General features: G+C 34.7%; 1 protein-coding gene across 5 annotated transcripts in view; it reads right to left on the minus strand.

Annotated features, from left to right (window-relative positions):
• Window positions 1–20,352, minus strand: part of Atg17 (autophagy-related 17) — a 93,982-nt gene extending 73,630 nt beyond the window's left edge. For 3 of the 5 annotated variants that reach the window (XM_081743628.1, XM_081743621.1, XM_081743602.1), the window contains exons 1-6: window positions 20,201–20,352; window positions 11,348–11,515; window positions 8,151–8,359; window positions 4,971–5,132; window positions 1,373–1,499; window positions 603–867 (exon numbers count right to left, since the gene is read on the minus strand). In XM_081743628.1, coding sequence (XP_081599754.1) covers window positions 603–867; window positions 1,373–1,499; window positions 4,971–5,132; window positions 8,151–8,359; window positions 11,348–11,415 — 831 coding nt within the window. In that variant the 5' untranslated portion in view covers window positions 11,416–11,515; window positions 20,201–20,352. Of the gene's footprint in view, window positions 1–602; window positions 868–1,372; window positions 1,500–4,970; window positions 5,133–8,150; window positions 8,360–11,347; window positions 11,516–18,752; window positions 18,935–19,985; window positions 20,117–20,200 lie in introns of those variants that run through there. The other 2 variants (XM_081743613.1, XM_081743606.1) reach the window with 2 other exon arrangements.
• Window positions 20,353–21,094: the final 742 nt, after the last annotated feature.

Genomic DNA, 21,094 nt, shown 5'->3' on the forward strand with positions numbered 1-21,094 from the left:
ACACTGATAATGTAAGTAGAAAAGACTCGAAACCGTATGTTGTAATTCTCATGTCCAGGATGCAAGGTAAGAATATTTTTTCCAAAATTAGTAAATTTACCACTACACAAAACTCACACTTAAATTATTCAGGTTCTTCTGTAATTCTATTTTAGAAATGAACTAATCACATTGAATCTGTGAGACAATGTGCGATTTGCCTGAATATTGCCTATATTTTCTCTTTTTCAGATTCAATGTAATTGCACCTACAATGCAAATTAGGTATTGTAAAAGCTCGGTAATTGTTTTTATTTCTCAAACGCGTAAACGCATTAACTTTGATGATAAATCGTAACAGACATATTTTCTATCAGAAAATACTACTAATACTCATTTACTCTTTTTAATACATGGGCTGAATTTTCAGCTGCTACGTACTGCAGCCTTCTTCTGAGTCAAATACCAGGAATACCAAATTCAAAGCCAACCTAAATCCCCACCACGTCCTGGCATTTGACACGGGAAAAATCCGATTCTTGTTTACAGGGTCATTTAAGAGTATTTGGTTAGATAGGTTTAAGAATAAAATTTATTAAATAATATGAATTAATCGTATATACCTGTTTGAGGCCTCTAGAACACTGCTCAGCGACTTGCTCTAAACTACTTTGATTATCTTTGGCTGAAATCCACTGCAGCAATGTTACTACTTTTGCTCTTGCACCTTCTGCATGTTCACTGCTTTTACTCATTTCATCAATCTGTTCCTCCTCATTCTCCTCTTTCTTGTCTTCTTCTCCCAGTTTATCTCGTGTAAATCCGGCGGCTAATAGGAGAGCTGGCAGTACAGGAATTTTGGCCAAGATGGAAAGATCCTCATTGAAACTATAAAACAAAAAGTAATTTAACGAAGATTGTGTCATACACTAATTTATTTATTTTATATCATCTTCTGTACTATAGATTAATAGATACTATGCCCGTGCAACAAATATTAAAGAAGGCTAACTACTGGCTTAATCGGCAGTAAGTGATGAGTATCAACAAAGGTGTAACTCATTATAGGGAAGATGCAAATAGAAGCAAATAAAATAAAATAAACCTTCCCTTGACTAACAACACTAATTCGTGCTATAAAGTTATTTCTATTATGAAAATATAGTACTTAATTTATCGATAAATTTTTAAGAAAGATCAATGTCATACTTTCGGAACATTTTTACACGTTTGCAAGATAATAATGTGAGTAGTTCAAAATAATTCTTTTCTTCCGCCATAATACATTTACTAGTTTATTGAAAAAGAACATAATGCAATTAATGTAAATTATTCATAAGTTATTTCAATTTGGAGTAAAAGAATACTAATAATAGCATTAAAGATAACTTACTTCTGAAGTAAAACCATGAAATCTGCTCGTGTTTTTAAATAGTGACTAAAACTTTGTTCAAAGACTTCTGCGCGATTGCGAAACGCCGAAATAATATCCTCTAAATTTGCTACAACAGCAGCCCAACCTGTGAATAACAAAATTTACACTTAAGTTTCCATTCTCCTTTTGTGAAAATGAAATTCCTTGTTTTATGAAAGGTGAAACTTTTCTCAAAGCTTTTGCGTACAATGTATAAAGTGTTTCTAGCTCATTGGTGAGCCATAGTTATGAGACATGGTGGGACAAAAGGTGCTTGAGAATAAAATAAAATAAAAAAAAACAAAATAAAAAAAAAACGACAGGATTAAAATCTGCAACTCCAAACTCAAGTCCTGTTTACGTTAGCTTTCTATGATGTATGCCTGCAGCTACAGATTTTAATCCTGTACTTGTCTTTGGTATTTTTTGCTTTTGCTAACCTTTCACCCTTTTCTCCGTGTTCTCCATTGTTTCTGAATGACGAATCCGTCTTGAAAGATGTTAGATTTTGTATGGTTTTAGAAAGATTTGAGGTAAGTTTCACTCTAACATTTCCTTTCTGATGCTTTACTATGGTAATAGATTTTTTACCTCATATTCAATTATGGTACTTCGATTTATGAGTTATAAAATAAAACAAGAATATTTTTTAAAACTTGAAACAACAGTTTAACTTCTAATATCTAAATAATAAAAAAAAAAACTCACATATTTAACAAGAGAAATAATTTATTAACAAATTATTTTAATATACTTTTAACAAATATTAACAAGAGAAATAATTTGACATACTCTGCAACACTAGCAGATAAACATAACACAAAATGGTTATTTATTTATTTTATTTTTAAATAGCACTACGTCAGATTATTACATACTTCGAATCCACACATTAATATGTTGGATACCATGTGAGTTCCGTGGTATAGACTAAATAAATATTGATTTTATACGATAGGACTTAGCAGTGATACCCTCAGTGAAAAATATTTAGCCTGATGATATGTCTTATAGAAAAAAACTGAGTATCGAAAAAATACATCGGTGTTCTCTGGGAAGAACTCCGAAAAGGGGCTAGGTAGCAAACATGTTAAACAAATAATAATAATAATAATAATAATAATAATAATAATAATAATAATAATAATAATAATAAATAATAAAAAATAAAAATACATTATCACATTTATTGTTCAGTGTTCCAATCTAAGGACTTTACCACAAACAGCAAAACTGACACGCAAGAAGCAATGCATACCACAAAGTATTTAGTCTTGGATAACATTATCATGATATAATGTATTTCGAATAAATGGGGCCAAAGTTACATTGGGATGAAAATTTGACTTTTCTTTGAAAGGTTTTAATTTGAAAAAAAAAAAAAAAAAAAAAAAAAAGCTTAACCCTGAGTTAGGCGCGTACGTTTAGGTTGCACCATTAGGCGCGTGGGTGACAGGTGTCACCCACCTATTAAAATGTATCTAGAATAAGTAAAATAATATTTAAATGACGAGTCTTTCATTTATTTGATAAAATGTTAATCACAGGTTATAGCTTTGGTTGTACACAGTGTTGTACTGAATATAACAGACTTTTGTTTCATGACTACTACACTGATTCCAAGATGTTAAAGCAAATGTCTTTGAGATGTCCTCCACTCATCCCTTACATTTCAAGTACTCCTTCCTTTTAGTTGTGTCTGTTCCTCTTCGACAAGCATGCCAACGTCCTCTGGAGCATGATGACCTCTCAACATTGACCATTTCTTCTTCCTCAACACCAAGTAACAGTCGGAGTCGTCCCTCTTCCTAATTTGAAGTGAAATTTGGGAAATACAGCATAGGCGCTGTATTCGAGGTTTAATCATTTCCCAGACAATAACCTCAAAAAACTTCTTCGTGACAACTGGGGTGAACTGGTTTTGAATTTCAGGATACAATGTGCATTAATTGCACATATCTTTAGATCAAAATATTACACCATGGCCATCTTGTTCTGACTCAGTGTTGTGATCACTTGCACTCACGTGATAAATTTCATAATCAGTTTCATCATAACACACTTCCAGCAATTCCTCCTCTTCAAGCCACTGCAGAACAACATTCTTATCTTTTGCTATCTTTGTCTTCCGGCGATTCGACATTTTACTTGTTACGTATACAGATGCGCGGTTGACAACTGTCATCCAAACACGCTGCTGCAGAGAGAACTTTTTTTTTTTTTTTTATTACAAACTGTACACTTTAAACAGAAGTATAGTAATGCCGCCACAACAAACATCAACAACTTACGTTCAGCTACTAAAAGGCGCGACTCCGAATACCAACACACAGTGTTGCAAATTTGAGACAAAAATCACTGGGTGACACCTGTCACCCACGCGCCTAATGTAGGGTTAAATAAGTAGTATATCCAAGTATTTACATGGTTTCCAATAGACGAAAAAATCACTGCCGTGTACAGCAATTTGATATCAAACCTATTCCGAAGATACGATAAACATTGCTTAAAATTTTGCAACACTTATTAAAATCATGTAATTGCGAGAACTTATAATTACAACTACCAAAATCTATTGTTGTAATGCTATAAAAGAAAGGAAAACAACTATTATTTTAAACATTTTCCACAAACGCATCATCTTAAGCAATGTTCCAAACTTAAGTAAAGTTTATTATATTTTCGGAATAGGTTGAGATATTAAATTGCTATAAAGAGCAAAACGATTTTTCGTCTATTGAAAACTACGTAAGTACTTAGATATGATACTCATTTAAGCATTTTTTCAAATGTCATATACCCAACACTAAGGTACTTTGGATATGTATTGCCTTATGTGTCTCAATTGTGGTGTTACTGTGATACACGCTTCCAAAATTTAGATATTTGTGATATTTTAGCGTCCTTAGTTTCCAACACTGAATAATACACATAATTTGAAAGCTTTACTTTAATGTGTGTGTTAAGTTTTCATTTAATACGTAATTTGAAATAAGTAATAATTTGACGTAGTGCCACTTAAAAAATGTAACTTTATGTTGAGTTGGTAACACTGATTAGTAGTTGGTACTGCCGAGTATGTCAACGATTTCTCCCTCTGGATGTTAACTTCGTACAAAATTTCAACTTTCTTTTTATCTATTAGTTTACAAGTTACACGGTTGTCTCAAGCTAAAAAAACGCACCCTGTATACATAAGTATCATTCTATTAAAAATTAGGTACAAGAATAATTCGCTAATATGAATGAGAAAAATCTTTAAAAATGTTTTTTTTTAAGCTGGAAAATTGTTTAAGATATGATGACATCTCAGTCAAAAACAGCTCACTAAATTAAATAAAATCAAAATACAAGAAAGTACATGCTATTTTTCTCATTGAATTTTGTTACCTTTAAAGCATATAATAAATTTGAATTAGCTACAACAACCGCATTACTATACACAATTCTAAGAGTGAAAATACTATATTCTATTGCACTCAATTAGCGAAAAGTGAATCTAGATATATATATATATATATAAATCAAACAAGAGGTCACCTTTTCCTTATTATTAAAGAAGAAAACATGTTAGTACCTTGCTGCTGCAGATGTTGGTCGTGAACAAGTCTTTCACATATCGACGTTTGATCTCGGGCTAACTCACAGAACTGCTGAGCTAACTGAGCACGGGTTACCACAGTGTTGTACGTCGGAGGCATATTCATTGAACTATCAACTTGATCCTTGAGATCCAAATCTGTAAAACATTAAAAACATTAAGTAATAATTCGCGCACCCCCGTTTCAATAGGATAAATTCTTCATTTGATTGACAATTTGACTTTAGAATATTAGTTATATACATGGGCGTCTCTGGCGGGGGGGACGCGTCCCCCCCAATATTTTGAAGTGACATGATCTAAAATTCCGCTGAGATACTAGAGATACTAGCAGTTAGATCATTTCCTTTGATGTCCCCCCCAAATTTTACATGCCAGAGACGCCAATGGTTATATATATATATATAGGATGTATTATTTAAAATGCTCTATTAAGTCTCACGTAATGTTCTGTCATTAGAAATGTTCTTCGATATACGTACCAGTATACCAGCAGGGTTATTTTATTATTCTATCAGACCGAAAAATTGGGACTTTAATTGGAACGTCAATTTAGATTTAAAATATATCACCCACAGACTGAGGTATGTAGGCCATAATATTATAACTTTTCTTTGCCTTCTATGCTTGTATTCTCATAGCTCGTATTTTCCATCCTTTACTGTACACATTGAAAATTGGTCGGTATACATATTATTAATTACGGCATAATTTTTTGCACGATAGTGCGAAAGATGAAACCACCACCGTATCAATTTCATAGCGGTTGGCTTGTTGGTTCACAAATCCACGGTAAATAATAGATATTTATTTTTATTAAAAACAGAACACTGAATTTCATTAACAAGCAATGTTAGTGAATAATATAACATTAGCTCCTTAACACTTTTTTTTTTCACGTCACTGTACACAGCAATGGTTGCAATACCTAATTGCTACAAATATGGTTTTTATTGTCCGTTCGCAAAATTCGCCTCTTAATGCCTTAAGTACCTGCATCATATGAGCGACTTTACGATTTTTAGTATGTTTTCATAGGAGACTTACTCTTGTGATCTTGTGAAGAGAAACAGCGATGGTGAACGGAAGCAAGCGAGTAGCACAAAGTGTTAGCCCGCCGAAAGAGCATCGACAAGAGAGATACAGTTCTGATTTTAACAACTTCACACGAAATAGTGCTCTGAACATATGCATATATTTGTAATTTTTTTCTCATCAGCTCTAGATATGGAAGTTACTTAAGCAATATTAGGTACGTACTGGTACATTTGCGAAAGATTAAACTGCAAAATATTGTGCTTTCCATGCTCCCTGAAGTCAGCAAGAAACATATGTTCATAAATGCAAATGTTTCAAGAGTTTGGCTCTTTAAGTTTCGTTCGTTTAGAGTACCTTACATTACACTGCTTCATTCGCTAGAACAATATTACTCATATTACGCGTCATGACACGAACATCTGTACTCATTCAGTAATCGGCCAATCGAAACAAATTTGGTATCATTACTGTACTTCCATATCAGTTCGTTTGTTAATTTAAAAGTTAACTCGTGTGTTCAGAAAACTCACGTGTGTCAACCAGTAAACATATCACAGGTGAAACAATACTTATGGAACTACGAATTATTTGAGTAATCTATATTATTTTCCTTATATTTTGTTCTTCACTTGTAAAAATTAGAAACATGGAACACGAAATCTCAAAGCCCGTTTGTTTTGTTATATTTATTTCATGGATTGATGTAAGTGGTCCACGAATATGCGCTATGGTTAAAGAAGACAAAGATAATCGCGAGAAAATAATGAAATTATTATTGATACGGTGTGAAAATGGTTCGAAGTCATACCAGAGAAACCTCGGAAAACCCATAGAAATAATTGTCGTCTTAACTTTATATGTCCTAGTGTCGAATCCAGCGGGCGAATTTCCCTGGTTTCACTTAAATTAATTTATTATCGAATTTACGACGACCCTGCATATCCAGAAATATACGAATCAAGAACAAAAAATAACTCACCCACACAATATTCACACAACACGCCCAAGGGAAAGTTCTAAAAATAAATAAATAAAAAACAACAACAAAGGAACCTATCTGAAGGGTCGGCAAAATGGAGGAAGGGGGTGAGTGAAAGTTTGGCAATATACGGTGGTTACCATGAAGACGCGACAGGTTCTGAGCCTAAGGTTGGTTGACCTGCTTCTTCTGCTCGCTCGCCGTGGCCTTGTGCAAAGCTGTCAGAAACCATCGTTCACCGGCCAGGGTATAATGACTTTGGAATCATCGTTTTCTTTCAAAAGGACTAAAGTGAATAATATATTAAAATTTTCGGAAGCCAACGTTCTTAAACTAAGTGTCTAGCTGATGATAGCAACAGGATAATCAGAATAGGAATCATAGTGTACATAAAGAGAGTTCGAGATTCACGCGAAAAATATTGATGAAAAGTATAAAAATAGAAATTACTCATCATTACTATACACATAAGGTTAGTATTGTGCTAAATATATTTAACTCATTATTTTGTGAGTCCAGTGGCAGATTACTCATTTCTGAGCGCGTGAGCCACTTGACAGTTTCGCTTAGTATAACAATCAGAAGCCTGAACTCGAGAACAAGGCTGAGTAATGACCTGGAGTTTGTTTAAAAACAAAATGTAGGTCTCCCTTCATATTTCGTATGCTGTATACATATGTATATCTTTAATAAGAAAACAGTTACTCACATACTCCAATTTCCATGTTGTTATAATCTGTTTTAGCCAATTACTCGTTCTGTAACTTTTATTTCTCAAACTAATCAACTATAACCATTATACTATATCTTCAAGATAATTCATTAGTATATCGCAGATGAGAACTCACATGCAAACAAACTTAATTTTTGTCAAAATGAAACTTAAAAACTTCTGTTAAACGAGCAAAGAAATTCTTGAAAATAGTAACTCTGATCATATTATGTTAAGTTGAAGAAAGAGATTGGAAGGGATGCTGCGCTCCTATTGATACCTTCGCAGATGAAGTTTTCTATCTAGTCGGCTTATAATAGCATGTATGTTTTGGACGTTTTTCAGGAATACTTCATTTGATCATGCTTTGCATTATGTTGTTATAATTATTAAAAAATGAACTAAAATTTAAAAGAAAGATCGTTACCTGAGCCATAATCGATGCTGGGAAATGGAGGGCTGAGGCTTTCGATTTGACTTTTGCTGAAGAGAAATATGGGATTGGTATCAGTTCCAGCCGAGTAACTACACACACGGGCTGAGGGTTCCAAACTTTCACCCCCGCTCACAAGTAATACCTGCTTATCAGCTGGAATCTGACATGCTCGTGCTATCACCTCCTTCAGCTGAGTTACGCTGCAAATAGAAAAACAGTAAAAAAAGTGTTAACATGTTGACATTCTGGAATTTTGGAATCTAACACAATACCTAGGTACTATGTGAGAACTTGGAGAAATCAACCATAGAAGAGATTTCAAATTAAGTTATGAGCATCGACTTCAAGAGTGAAAGATAGTGGCTGTTAACAAAGAGGACTGGGTTAACAGCCATTGGTCAGCGCCCAGGCATGATAAGGGGACGACTTGGGTATGAGACCCAATTCAGTTTCGCAGTTTTTTACTCTGATTTTCAACAATAATACTGTTCAAATTTAATGATTCGCTTTCCTTTAATAATACTACGAGAGGCATACTGCAAGTCATGAGCAACATCTTTTCACGTGTGAAATCAAGTATATCTCAATCTACAGACCTACCTTTCTTTCTATCCAGACGTTGATGCTGTTTGTTACTAGCACGTAACCACAGGCAGGATTTCCAAAATGAGGGGTAGCGATGTTTCGTTTCGACAGCATGCTGTGATTGAATTCCTTGTTAAAGAGGAACAATCTGCTTCTGAAATTCACCGCACACTGCGGCGCCCCTATGGAAATGTGTGCCAGCACTGTTAGGAAGTGTGTGAAACATTTTAAGGATGGAAACACGAGTATCGAAGATGAGCCTCGCAGCGGGTGCTCTCGAAGTGCCTCCAGGAACGCAACAAGGTAAGGGTTGATGAGTTGATTAGGGGAGATAGGCGTATCACTGTGAATGAAATGCTGCAAAACTTGATGTTGGACATAGTGCGGTGCAAGAAATGATTCACAGCTTAGGTTATCGGAAGGTCTGTGCCCGTTGGATCCCATGTTTATTAACCGAGGACAACAAACGTCAGAGATCCTTGTTCAGAGATTTCGACATGAAGGTGATGACTTTTTGACGAGCATTGTGACTGGAAATGAAGAGCTGGTTCCATTATTATGAACCTGAAACAAAACGACAGAGTATGGAATGGCATCACTTGAATCCGCCACCGAAGAAGAAAGCGAAGACAGTGCAATCGGGAAAAGTTATGGGAAGCGTCTTCTGGGATGCACAGGGTTGCATTCTGATTGACTTTTTTGAGTCTGAACAAACCATAAATTCTGACCGCTAAATCCAGACACTTTTGAAGCTCCGTCGTGTCTTGCGTGATAAACGTCCTGAAAAGATTATTCTTTAACAGGATAATGCGCGTTCGCATACTGCACGTGCGACTATGGAGCAGATCAGATTTGGGTGGGAATCATTTTTCCACATCCTTCCTACAGCCCTGACATGGCACCCTGCGACTACCATCTTTTCTGTTTTGTGAAGGAACAGATGCGAGGCCATCGCTACTAGACATTGGAGGATATTCGGCAAGCAGTGCGTCAGTGTCTACGGACAGCTGGAACGGAATTCTATCGCAAGGGTGTTTTTAAACTTGCAGAACGATGGGGAAAATGTGTGCAAAAAACGGACACTATGTGGAAAAGTGAAAGAAAGATCTGTAGAATGTAGATTGAGATGATATATTTGGTTTGACTTACAAATAAAGATTACAGTTGTGAAAAAATGTTGTTTATGACTTTCAGTATGACCCTCGTAATAATAATAAAATTAGTAATATAAAGAAGTTACACGATGCAAAACATTGATAATGAGTAAAAATACCAGTCACCTTATTTGTGTCTATTGTGTTCAACTGAACAATAATCAACAGTTGAATTTTCGCTGCATTCCCTGGCAGCAGTTTGAAGACATATGAAGTAAAAAAAGTATCAATGGAAATTAATATCACGGATTATTAGTTATTTACATTAATAAATTATAGCATATAAAACACAATAAGTCATAGTTTCCAGCATGGGTTTTTACAATATAGATATCCTGCTATTTTTTTAAATTTTATTTTTCTGTTTGTAAGAGCTCTAGAGGTATCAATGATGTTATTCTAGCTTCTGTCCAAAGTACCCACGTAGACGCTTAATTTTGATTCCTCTGTTCGACTAGAAGTATTAAGTGCCTCTTGTTTATGGAATGAAGTAGACTTCTTTAATTCTGGAGTTTGATAAAATTGTGATAATTAATTTTTTTTTTTTTTAATTAAGAGACACACTAAAAACATGATTGTGCTGCTAAGTATAATGATGCTCCAACAACAACTCTTCGAACAAGCCTGAGACTCTTCGAAACTCTCAGGCGACAACACTTCAAAAGTCTCAAAATTAAACTCGGACACGAGATCTCTGGACAGACATAAACGGTGCAACTGCTTAGCATATCTACAATGTGAAAACCTGCACTGGAAACCCCATAATGGCTATTATAATTTGCTTATGTTGTAGATACCTACAAGAATAATTGGTATTAAGTAATTCTGCAAAAGATTATTTAAACATAGACTTTCCAAAATGAACAGACGATAATAACAACAAAATTCCAAAGAGAAGATCATACGTTTTTTTTTTTCAGCAAGCTGAATGTGCATAGGTGAGAAAATGTTTTTATGTAAACAGGACTCATTTCGCGCCGTAGTGCTAGAAGAACATATTTGTTCAAACACATGTAAATAGTTTTTTTTTTTTTTTTTTTTTTTTTTTTTTTTTTTTTTTTTTTTTTGCCATTATTAGTAGTATTCATCTGTAAAGAGTTTCTCTATACCATATACGTTCCTCGAAAAAGATTGAAGAGTAACGGAAATACTCTGTTCATCAAAATACCATACAGAATATTAAAGGACGACTCATTATGATTTTGTTGCCTCGGTGCGCCCTCTATACATATATTTTTCTTGTCTGCATTGAAATTCTATTATTGTAAGCTTGCAGTCTTTGCTTATAGCTTGGCTCAACTTTATAGAAAAACAGTGAAATTTATATACTAAATGGACTACAGACACCTCGTATAATAATCATAATCCTTTTTCGAGAGTATAAATATTTTAGCTCATACTTTTAACACAATATTTACACAGAATAAATTGTAAAGATATTGTACTAACCTCTCCAATGCTAAATTCATATCGAATGTTAGCATTGTACCCGTATCAACATGAAATATGTACAACATCTTGATTACCCGTGCCCACACACCGCACAATTTTCAAAATCTAAAATTCAGATGTTTCATAGGTGTTGTTTTCCCTTGCCATTAGTATGGCAATTTGAATCTGAAAAAGAAACGAAGAAACTAAATAGAATATAGATTAAAATATTAACATGAAATGGCTGAACGACCAGAATATGTTTTTAATAAAAATATACGATCTACAGAATACCTCGGCCTAATTCCAGTTATAAATTGTGGAGATTACGTACAACTACATGTTTCACTTCCATATTTTCAAGTAGAAAGTAGCATAACATATTGATAACAAACATTACTCTCATAGAAACAGATTAAATAATAATAATAATAATAATAATAATAATAATAATAATAATAATAATAATAATAATAATAATAATAATAATAATAATAAAAGAAATGTTAAAGCGACCTGAGGCTTCCTGATAAAATCTTCTCATTCCATGCAAGAAAATAAATCGTGTTTCACTATACATTTTTTTTTTAAATCTTACTTCCAGATAAGTATTATTTAACTCTTGATATAAACTTGGAAATTTTGTCTGAATAAGTTCAACATACTTTGAACTACAGAGGTTTATCAAACAAGTTGTAGACAACAACACCTATCAAACCGAGTTTCAGAGAACAGCCAACCTGCACGCAGACATGTAACAGTCCCTAATTTGTAGTGCATCAGAACAACGGTGTAGTGGATAAAATGCTTCCGGAAATAATCGCTTTTGAGGGTACGTCATAACTCTTTCCAACTAACTTTAGCATATCTCGTATAGTAGGACAGTGTCGGAATAATGGCTTTGCGAAGACGAATCACGGTTTAAACGTTATGCACAACAGCCTTCTCTACAATCAGCATCATCAACGAAATCACATTCGAAAAGAACATCAGTAAAACTCACAAGACTTGTGCTAATAAAGACCCAAAATACAGCGGTCTCAGAATTCATTACCACAAATATTACATGTGGAACAATCAACAGCGAATCGTGTAATCACCATAAACTAAGGCTGCAAAGTTTATTGTCCGCACAGCCAGTATAATGTGTTAGCACCATAGCATAACGTGGAACGAAAAAGCAAGGCAGAAAACTATATTAGCGCCACCTACATGGTGACCGCTGAAAGTTTGTTGTGAGAAAAGACGAAGCATAGAACTATCTAAGTGACTGTGGAAAAGTCTGGGTTTCTACCTACAGAGATGTTCACGAAAATGAACAATGTAACTTTGTGTGTCAACGCAAAGAAAGTTTCTCGACAGGTTTTATAGCTGTTATTGGGTTTTGCAACAAAGGAAGTTCAAGATTCGTAAGGTCGAAAAAATGGACAAAATCAATGCTGCTTATTACCAAGAGCTTGACCTATTCTCAGTTTACTCAGAATAAAATACGAGCATTGTATGGCGACGACATATTTCGCGTGGAACTGCACAGGAGCAAAACTTCAAGTCATATGGCCAAAACACCGAACTGCAACTGATATCCATGCTGTTCTTAGAAGATATCCTTATAAGAGTCCAGTTGCTTGTTCCACAGATTACTGATTTTGGGAAAATTTTACTACTCGGGTTCTCACGATAAGTGGCCTCTGGAAAGCCTGCAAGTAGGAGTGACACAATATACCCCGGTACAATTGTAACGAAGTCTGCTGCAGTGGAAACTGCAATGTGTAATGGTCCATACCGACGGCCTTACATGAGTATCATACATGGTGGTGGAGTGAAATATCTTAAGAAAGCAATAATGTAATTTGTTCGGATGGAAATGGACCAGCCTCTGTAAACTTATTATTATTATTTAACATTTACGATGCGATCTAACGAACTCTTGACGATGATGTAAACTTCTTCATGAAGTATATAATTCCCTTTTCTCAAACAACTTAAAAAAAATTCTCAAGAAGAAAATCTCTTAGACACTGCAGTATATATTCACACTGATCCGTTTGTAGTAACTTTCGATCACGTTCGGGAAACTGGAATAACATATATATGTATCTGACTACTGAGTTTATAGCCTTCCAAAACTTGGGTTCAAGATACCATCATTCAACAAATATGCAGCGTCAACTCCCTGGAAGGAAACGGAAAACCCCGAAGGAACTCACACACTCGGTATTTGACCTCCACAAAGCCCATTTGTGAGTTGGGACTGAAGTGAGCATTCCACCACTAAGTAACCGCAGCCCCAACTTGAATATCTGTAATACGTTCTAGACACCAAATGAAGCGCAAATAATTAGACCAAGATGTACAACACTGATGAGACATGTGACTAGAATACAAAATACGGTACATGCGGAGTACGAAGTCTTAGTTGGGAAGGGTTTGAGAAAGAAGTCTTTCAGTAGATCGACACGACAGAATCATAACAACAACACTAAGCGATTCGCGCACGACATATTATTTACGCAATAAGTTTTGTATGTGTTATAAAATTATCGTCACTCACGAGAGATTAGTCCATCGACAAGTAAACCGTAGAAGCATGGTATTCTTTTTAATCTTCGATGAAAATTTCAGATGCTCAGTCTTTACTTGCAGTAAGCAAAGCTTAAAGAGAAGCGAAAATTTTGTGTGCTGTAACAATAATAAAATAAGGCATCCCCAATAGATTTAGTTCTCTCGTTGTCTTTGATTAATTACATTAATGAGCTGGCAAACAGCCAACGTTTTGGACCATTAAAAGATATCAACTGACATACATTTCATATAACATGGACTATCAACAATGTCGAATTCATACAAAGTCTTCCATAACATGAAAACCATAATTTAACAAGATTGGCACGTGAACATCAGCAACACTATCTCATACAATTGCAAAATATCTATTCAATTGGAGTGACAGTGTACGCATGGCCTCTGACCTGTGTAAACTGTTTGTCTTCGACTACTACAAAACTATTTCGTACTTTATCTCTCTGTGAAATCCCAGTGATACTACTCGCAACGTACGATCTACATCACAATTAATAAACAGATAAAATTAATTTTAATGGCAAAGTAGAAGAAAAAATCACATCAAGAGATCCAAGATACGGATATAGTTCACATCCGATTGTAGTGGACCTAATATTACCACAATCAAAGACAGAACCAATAATAGTAGTAGTAGTAGTAGTAGTAGTAGTAATAATAATAATAATAATAATAATAATAATAATAATAATAATAATAATAATAATAATAATAATAGACAAGTACGTACTCATGAGAAAATTAGTAGATGCTGCACTGAAAATTAATAAATACTCTGAACTATTTCGTCCCAAATATTTAAATTTTCTCGAACCAAACCTGTGGCCTTCCACTGAAGATAATAGCTCTATCACTGGGGCATCATACGTATCCTTAAAAGATTGTTTAAGAAACAATGCGAAACTTCTTAATTTGTATGAACAATTATCATTCTTAATAACGTTATCGGAGGAAAATCTGAAAATAATCCACTGATTCATAATCCTTAGACAGTGATATTATCAATCACGCACATTTGTACAGACGACAGATTCTTCCCTTTACATAAATAACTTAATTCTTTTATGTACTTGGAGAAAATACTGTCTTCTCTCAGTTATACAGATATTTATTCAAATTATCTTATTTATGTGAATTTGTAGACATAACATATAAGAGGTATCGCCTTTTAGCAGCAACTGTATCAATACGATACAAATAATTCAAGCACTTCAAACACTTTCTTAAATGATTACAGTAACGGTCCTTCTAATATGTTATAAAAACAAGGCTGTATTTACATTGCAGAATATTTTCATTAGTCAATTTTCGTAACATTTTCCTTATGTTCCAACGGTCCAGCAGTGTGGTGTACAAGGGAAGTTGAACTATTATATTTAAATAACGAGTAAGAACGTATGCTCGCACTCTTTCTTTAACTCGTTCGTTACAGTTTTTACACAATTACTTATTTATTCACACATACATATTTCTAGGCATCACTGGCATCTATGGCCTTAAATCCACGTATGGGGGATGACGTCTCTCGGCGAACACACTGTCCAGGGAAAGAAAGAAAGCAGTCTGGGACCCGTATGTTATATAAATATCACGGCATTTATCTAGTGTGAACGATGAAAAATCTCACTCAAGATGGTTGGCCTGAGAAAACTGTTACACCTTTACGACCAAGTGTCCCCATCAGGAATCGAAGCTCGAACCCCACATAAGGCTAGGCGAGAATGTCAGCAACTAGGCTACGGGGAGCCACAGTATTTTCACACAGTTTTCAAGGTTTCAAGAAGTACAATCAATGATGCCAATCAAAATGTTTCCATTTAAGGACTTACGGGATAATGAAAGAGTTCCACAGCATACCACTTCCGTTTTGCAGGATTTATGTTAGATAAGTTCTCCAACAGTGCAATGGTTTACTAGTCTTTTTAGCAGGATATATGCCAAAGAATGGAGAAGCAACTACGCTGTACCGGTTGCTTTTTTAAAAAACAAAGGCGATGTGCAAGATTGGCATCTACAAGGGAACAAAACTTATAACCCATGTAATGGAGTTATGGGAGAGTGACAGAAGCAAGATAGAAGAAAGAGATCGAAATAAGAGAGAACCAATTTGGATTCATCCCAGGACGATTGATGGCGGATGCAATATTTGCACCTAGATGTTAATGGAAAAGTACAGAGAATACCAATCATCAACCTAGAGAAAGCGTATGATAGAGTACCGCGAGATCTTATTTGGTGGGCACTGAAGAAGTATGTTCCGAACACATACATCTGTATAATTCAAGATATGTATAATGGATGTCGGACGAGTGACAAGCGCGTGTGGAATAACAGCAGAGTTCACAGTGAAAGTGGGACTTCATCAGTGATCTAGTGGTGGTCTATGCCATTTTGCAGTTGCGGCGGACGAGCTTACAAAGAATATCCTAGATTTACCACCTTGGAATATGCCATTTGTGGACGACATCGCCCTGGTGAGTGAGAACAAAGCAGTACAGGAAGAGAAATTACGATACCTGGAGAGCAAAAGGCTTAAAATTAGTAAAACTAAGACAAAATATCTACATTCCTAGTTCAACAGAAATGTAATTAAAAATACATGAATATCAGTGGACAAAGAAATTCAAGTACTTGGGATCAATACTACAGGATTTGATTTAATTTTGAGTTTAGCTCCCTTTACACAGCGAGACGTGGACGTGGTATCTGGACCACATGAGCTACAGCCAGGAATCGAACTCAGGTCTCCCACGCCAAAGGTGCATACTCTAAGCGCTTAGCCACAATAGAGCTCCAATCTACATAAAAATGCAGGAATAAACGATGTAAACAGCAGAATTAGCAGCGTTGGACAACGTGGAGAGAAGCGTACTGCGTGGCTGCAGGGTACTAATACGTCTTAAAGGAAAAGTTTATAAAACTGTAGTAAGACCTGACAAATTATACGGAGCGGAATGTTGAACGACGAAGAGGACAGAAGAACAGAATTAAGATTGAAATGATCCAGTAGTAGAAGAACTGCAAGAAAGTAGAGTGAGATAGTTCGGGCACGTAAGAAAACTTCAGTAAAACGTAGCTCACCGGTGGATGCTACAGAACTGAATGGGAAACGAGCGTGAGGCTGATCAAAGAAGTGGGGAGATTCTGTGAAGAACGATATGGTGTAGTGAACAAGACCCAGGTGGAGGACAGCGACTCGAAAAGTCTATCCCAGCCGACTGGAAAAACGATTTAGAATAACATATTGCGAACAATAACAATGGCAAAATATAATATGGTGCATGAAGATTTTATTACAACTAGTATCTCACAATTTACACTTTCTTTAATACCGGTATTACTAGAAGTGCAATTGAACCAAGGCAACCTAACAGAAAATCGTCTTTATGAAATACGAACAAAGATCCCCATAATCACTCACAAGCACCTCAGGAATAGTGTATGATATATCACTCTCATGAACGAAGCCAAGATTACTTAGTCCGAGCTTCACGTTCCTTTTCAACATCGAGACTATTAAGTGTTTAAAGCATGATTCAAACCACTACTCCAGTTTATACCAGAGGCAAGTATCTTCACCAGTGTACAAGAAATACGCATAACGAAGTCAAGTGTTCATGGAGAGCTATTCAATTCACATTAACTATTGTCTAGCTATATGATACTGATCACTAGGGCAACCCAAAAGGATAAAAAGCATAACAGCAATTTACACATATGGTTGGTACCTTGAACATGATTGTGGTTGTCAAAAGGTCCAGAATAACCTAATTTTACGAGTATAATAAAGCATAATTTAAAATATATAGAGCAATTCTTGGAAAATTCTGTTTAACTGCAAGTTTCACATATTGTATTAATATTTTTTAAAACAAATATTTATAATGCAAAATCATTGAGAACATAACAATGCAACAATGAAAAGCTAATTCTTATTTCTGTAAACTTTTCGGTGTAATCCTTTGATGTGAAAAAAAAAGAAAACTTTCCGCCAACATGAATAGTACACAAGAACTCCACACTATATTGTTATGTGTACCTCTTGAACTTGAGCACTTTCTGTACTTTTTGGTGGCATCTTTTACTTTTCCTTTCTGTATATATGCACTTCTAAGGTGCACACAAGTAATTAAAAAACTGACTCGAGTAAAGCATATCTCTTTGCAGTGCATTAAGTAGAAAGTTCATTAAATATGAAATCAACTGGTTGCATAAAATATTAATAAATAGATCAAGATATTTCGAATATTTAATGTAAAAATAAAGCATAATTAAACAAAAAATAAAGTATAATGCGGGTTGCTCTACTGATCACTAACGATAGTTGCCTTCAAAATCTCTCATAGGAGTTAAAATCATTTACAAGACATCAAAAATTACCTCTAACACATCACCAGGCTAGGTTCTATATTGTGAAAGTAGCATTGCATTCGTAATCTCCTACAGAACTAATTATAGCCCGTGGTATTCTCGAGTAGGTACAACCGTTGACATCAATAACGACTACACCACCTATTTAACTTCTAAGAGGGAGCAAGATGACAGCAGGGCAAAGAACCGATTAAGGGGTCTATTTTTCAAAACTATGTAAAACTTTTCTAAATCAAATATTTTACAATTGTATAGCTATATCATAAAATCACAAATTAAACGTATCAGAATTAGTATTTAGAAATTCTAGTATTTTTACTACATGATATTTTACAACTTGCAAAAACATATAACAAGATTAGTAATTCTGAGAAATAGATCCCAGATTAAAAAAAGGATTGTCAAAATCTAAAAATTACAGCCGTAAAATATATTATTTCACGAACACTATAAGAAAGCGACATTGACCTACCTATAAGTAAAATAACATGGACCTCTTCCACAGAATTCTTCACAAGAACAGCATCAACTTGAACAAGCTACTCTCGTCAACCCATTCTACTGTAAGTAATAAATACCTAAACCAGCACCAGACCCTGCGTCTTCGGAGTACACATCCTTTGTGCTACCCACATGCTCCGTCCTCTCGAGCTTCTACATTCACAAGAGTTATGAAACAAATGCTCCCATGGAAACATACATAGAAAAAATTTAAAGCCACTAATACAACAGAAGTTTGATTTTATGCAAAATACACTAGGATTTTCATAGTAAAACGTATTGGTAAGTCTATTCTTAGTTTGGAACAATATATCTGACTGACAATTTGCACAAAACGGGTACCGGACAATATTTGTAGCACTTGAGACGAAATTAGCATATATTATATATATAAAGATCTTACACGACATTTGCTATTTCCTTCTCTCCATAACTGTGCAATTTCTAAATTTCTCTCAACCTAGGAAACAGAGTAACAAGATGTGAGCTATGGTCCCTCCTTCCCTCTTCTGTTGTTACGTATTCGAAAATAAGAATGGAAAAGGATATGGTAACTGTTTACTAATGGGGAGCCAACACTAACGAAGAAGGAAAACAACGTGCAGTGCGGGGCTATAACCCGCCTTCACTCGCTAACGCTCGCTCGTTAATACTGTCTGAATTAAATGTTATTAACCTAATCTATTCGAATGTGAATAGAATATAAAAAAAAAAAAAAAAAGTACGTTAAACACCTGGCCCCCCAAATCTAAACAATATCCAAGGATGTGTGTTACATGCACTAAATTTATTACTAAGCTACGTTATCCAAATACGTTTGAAAGTACAGTAAATTAAAGAAGAGAACAATCGAATTCAATGAGTCTTACTCATACAAACACTTAACTATTTATGTTAGGAAAGTCAACTAAAGAGATAACTGATAATTATCATAAATAACACACTAAATTGATGAACCATTCCAAATACGAGAACTTTTCATGACTGTTATTAAACCATGAAAAAAACAAATTCTGAATTTATGGTTATTAATTAGTATAGAAATGTTATTCATAGTGTAAGAGTTCAAATTACTTATTACATTTGTTATCAGATATTTACATGCACAAATCATGAATTAAAAATTCACAAAGTGAAAAGTCTGTAAACTAATGGTCAAAACGTATAACAAATTCCGTAACATTAAAAAAAAAATCGAGCTCACTTCTGGTGCACAGCTGACAACTCACTCCTAAACACAGAACGCTTTGTTCTTTCGACAACAAAAATATAAATACGCACTCAAAACATCATCATTGGAGCACAGTACTTTCTAGTAAGTTTATTGTGTAAAACTGAATTTCACTTCCAAATGCATTTTACATTTTAAATCTTCGTTTAATAATTGCCAAACAAATGCGCAAAAAATAAAGTACTAACCTTTGGTAAACACATTTAGCAGACGTACTTCCATTTTACAAGCTGCCATACCAGTGGTACCACCAGCTGTTTACAGTAAAGCATTATGGGAAAACAAATGAAAGTGCTCTTAGCAAAGCATCTGCGATTGCGTTTTACATGCAGATATCGCAAGTAATCCGTTCCAAGGTGAATTAAATTGAATACATTAGTGTGTACACGTATGAGATAAATAATACATTTTTCTTTACTAAATCTTCTAAACCAATATTAAATATACAAACTACTTGAGAGCAAAGTTTTGTGAAGAAAAAATGACAAAAGAAAAAAAGTTTGCATCGTCTGCTACTCACTCAGGGAATCTCTCAACATTAAAGTGCTGAATTGTGATTGAGATGAGCATGAGATCAAGCGTATTGCGTATAAAGGAAAATGCGTTTGAGGTAACGGCATTGAAATCTTACGTAATTTTTAATCAGATAAAAGGTAGGATCTATATTTTCAACATTTTCAGATATATCAATAGCAAATCAAATTTCTGCGCTGTTGATTGGTTACTTCCTATCAGTGGCGCAACCAGCTATGAGCTAGGGACTCAGGTACCCTCCGAAATTAATCGTATCTTGTACAGCATCGCTGCAGACACATTTTGGTGAAATTTTCAAACAATCATTATTCCTTCTCATTTGTCCAGTGTCTTTAAAAATATGCAAACTCTCTCTCTCTCTCTCTCTCTCTCTCACACACACACACACACACGCCTAACGTGTGTTATGACTGCTCTTAATCTGCATTGAGCCATGCGACATCACGTGCGAAATATCGTCTTAATAATTGTGAATTTGAATTTTTATTTTAATACCTTTTAGAGTGTTAATGATAGGGAAATGAAATGAAATTTATCAGTTTAACGTC

Source organism: Thermobia domestica, chromosome 2, assembly GCF_964235325.1.
Source record: "Thermobia domestica chromosome 2, izTheDome1.hap1.1, whole genome shotgun sequence".
NCBI lineage: Eukaryota > Metazoa > Arthropoda > Insecta > Zygentoma > Lepismatidae > Thermobia > Thermobia domestica.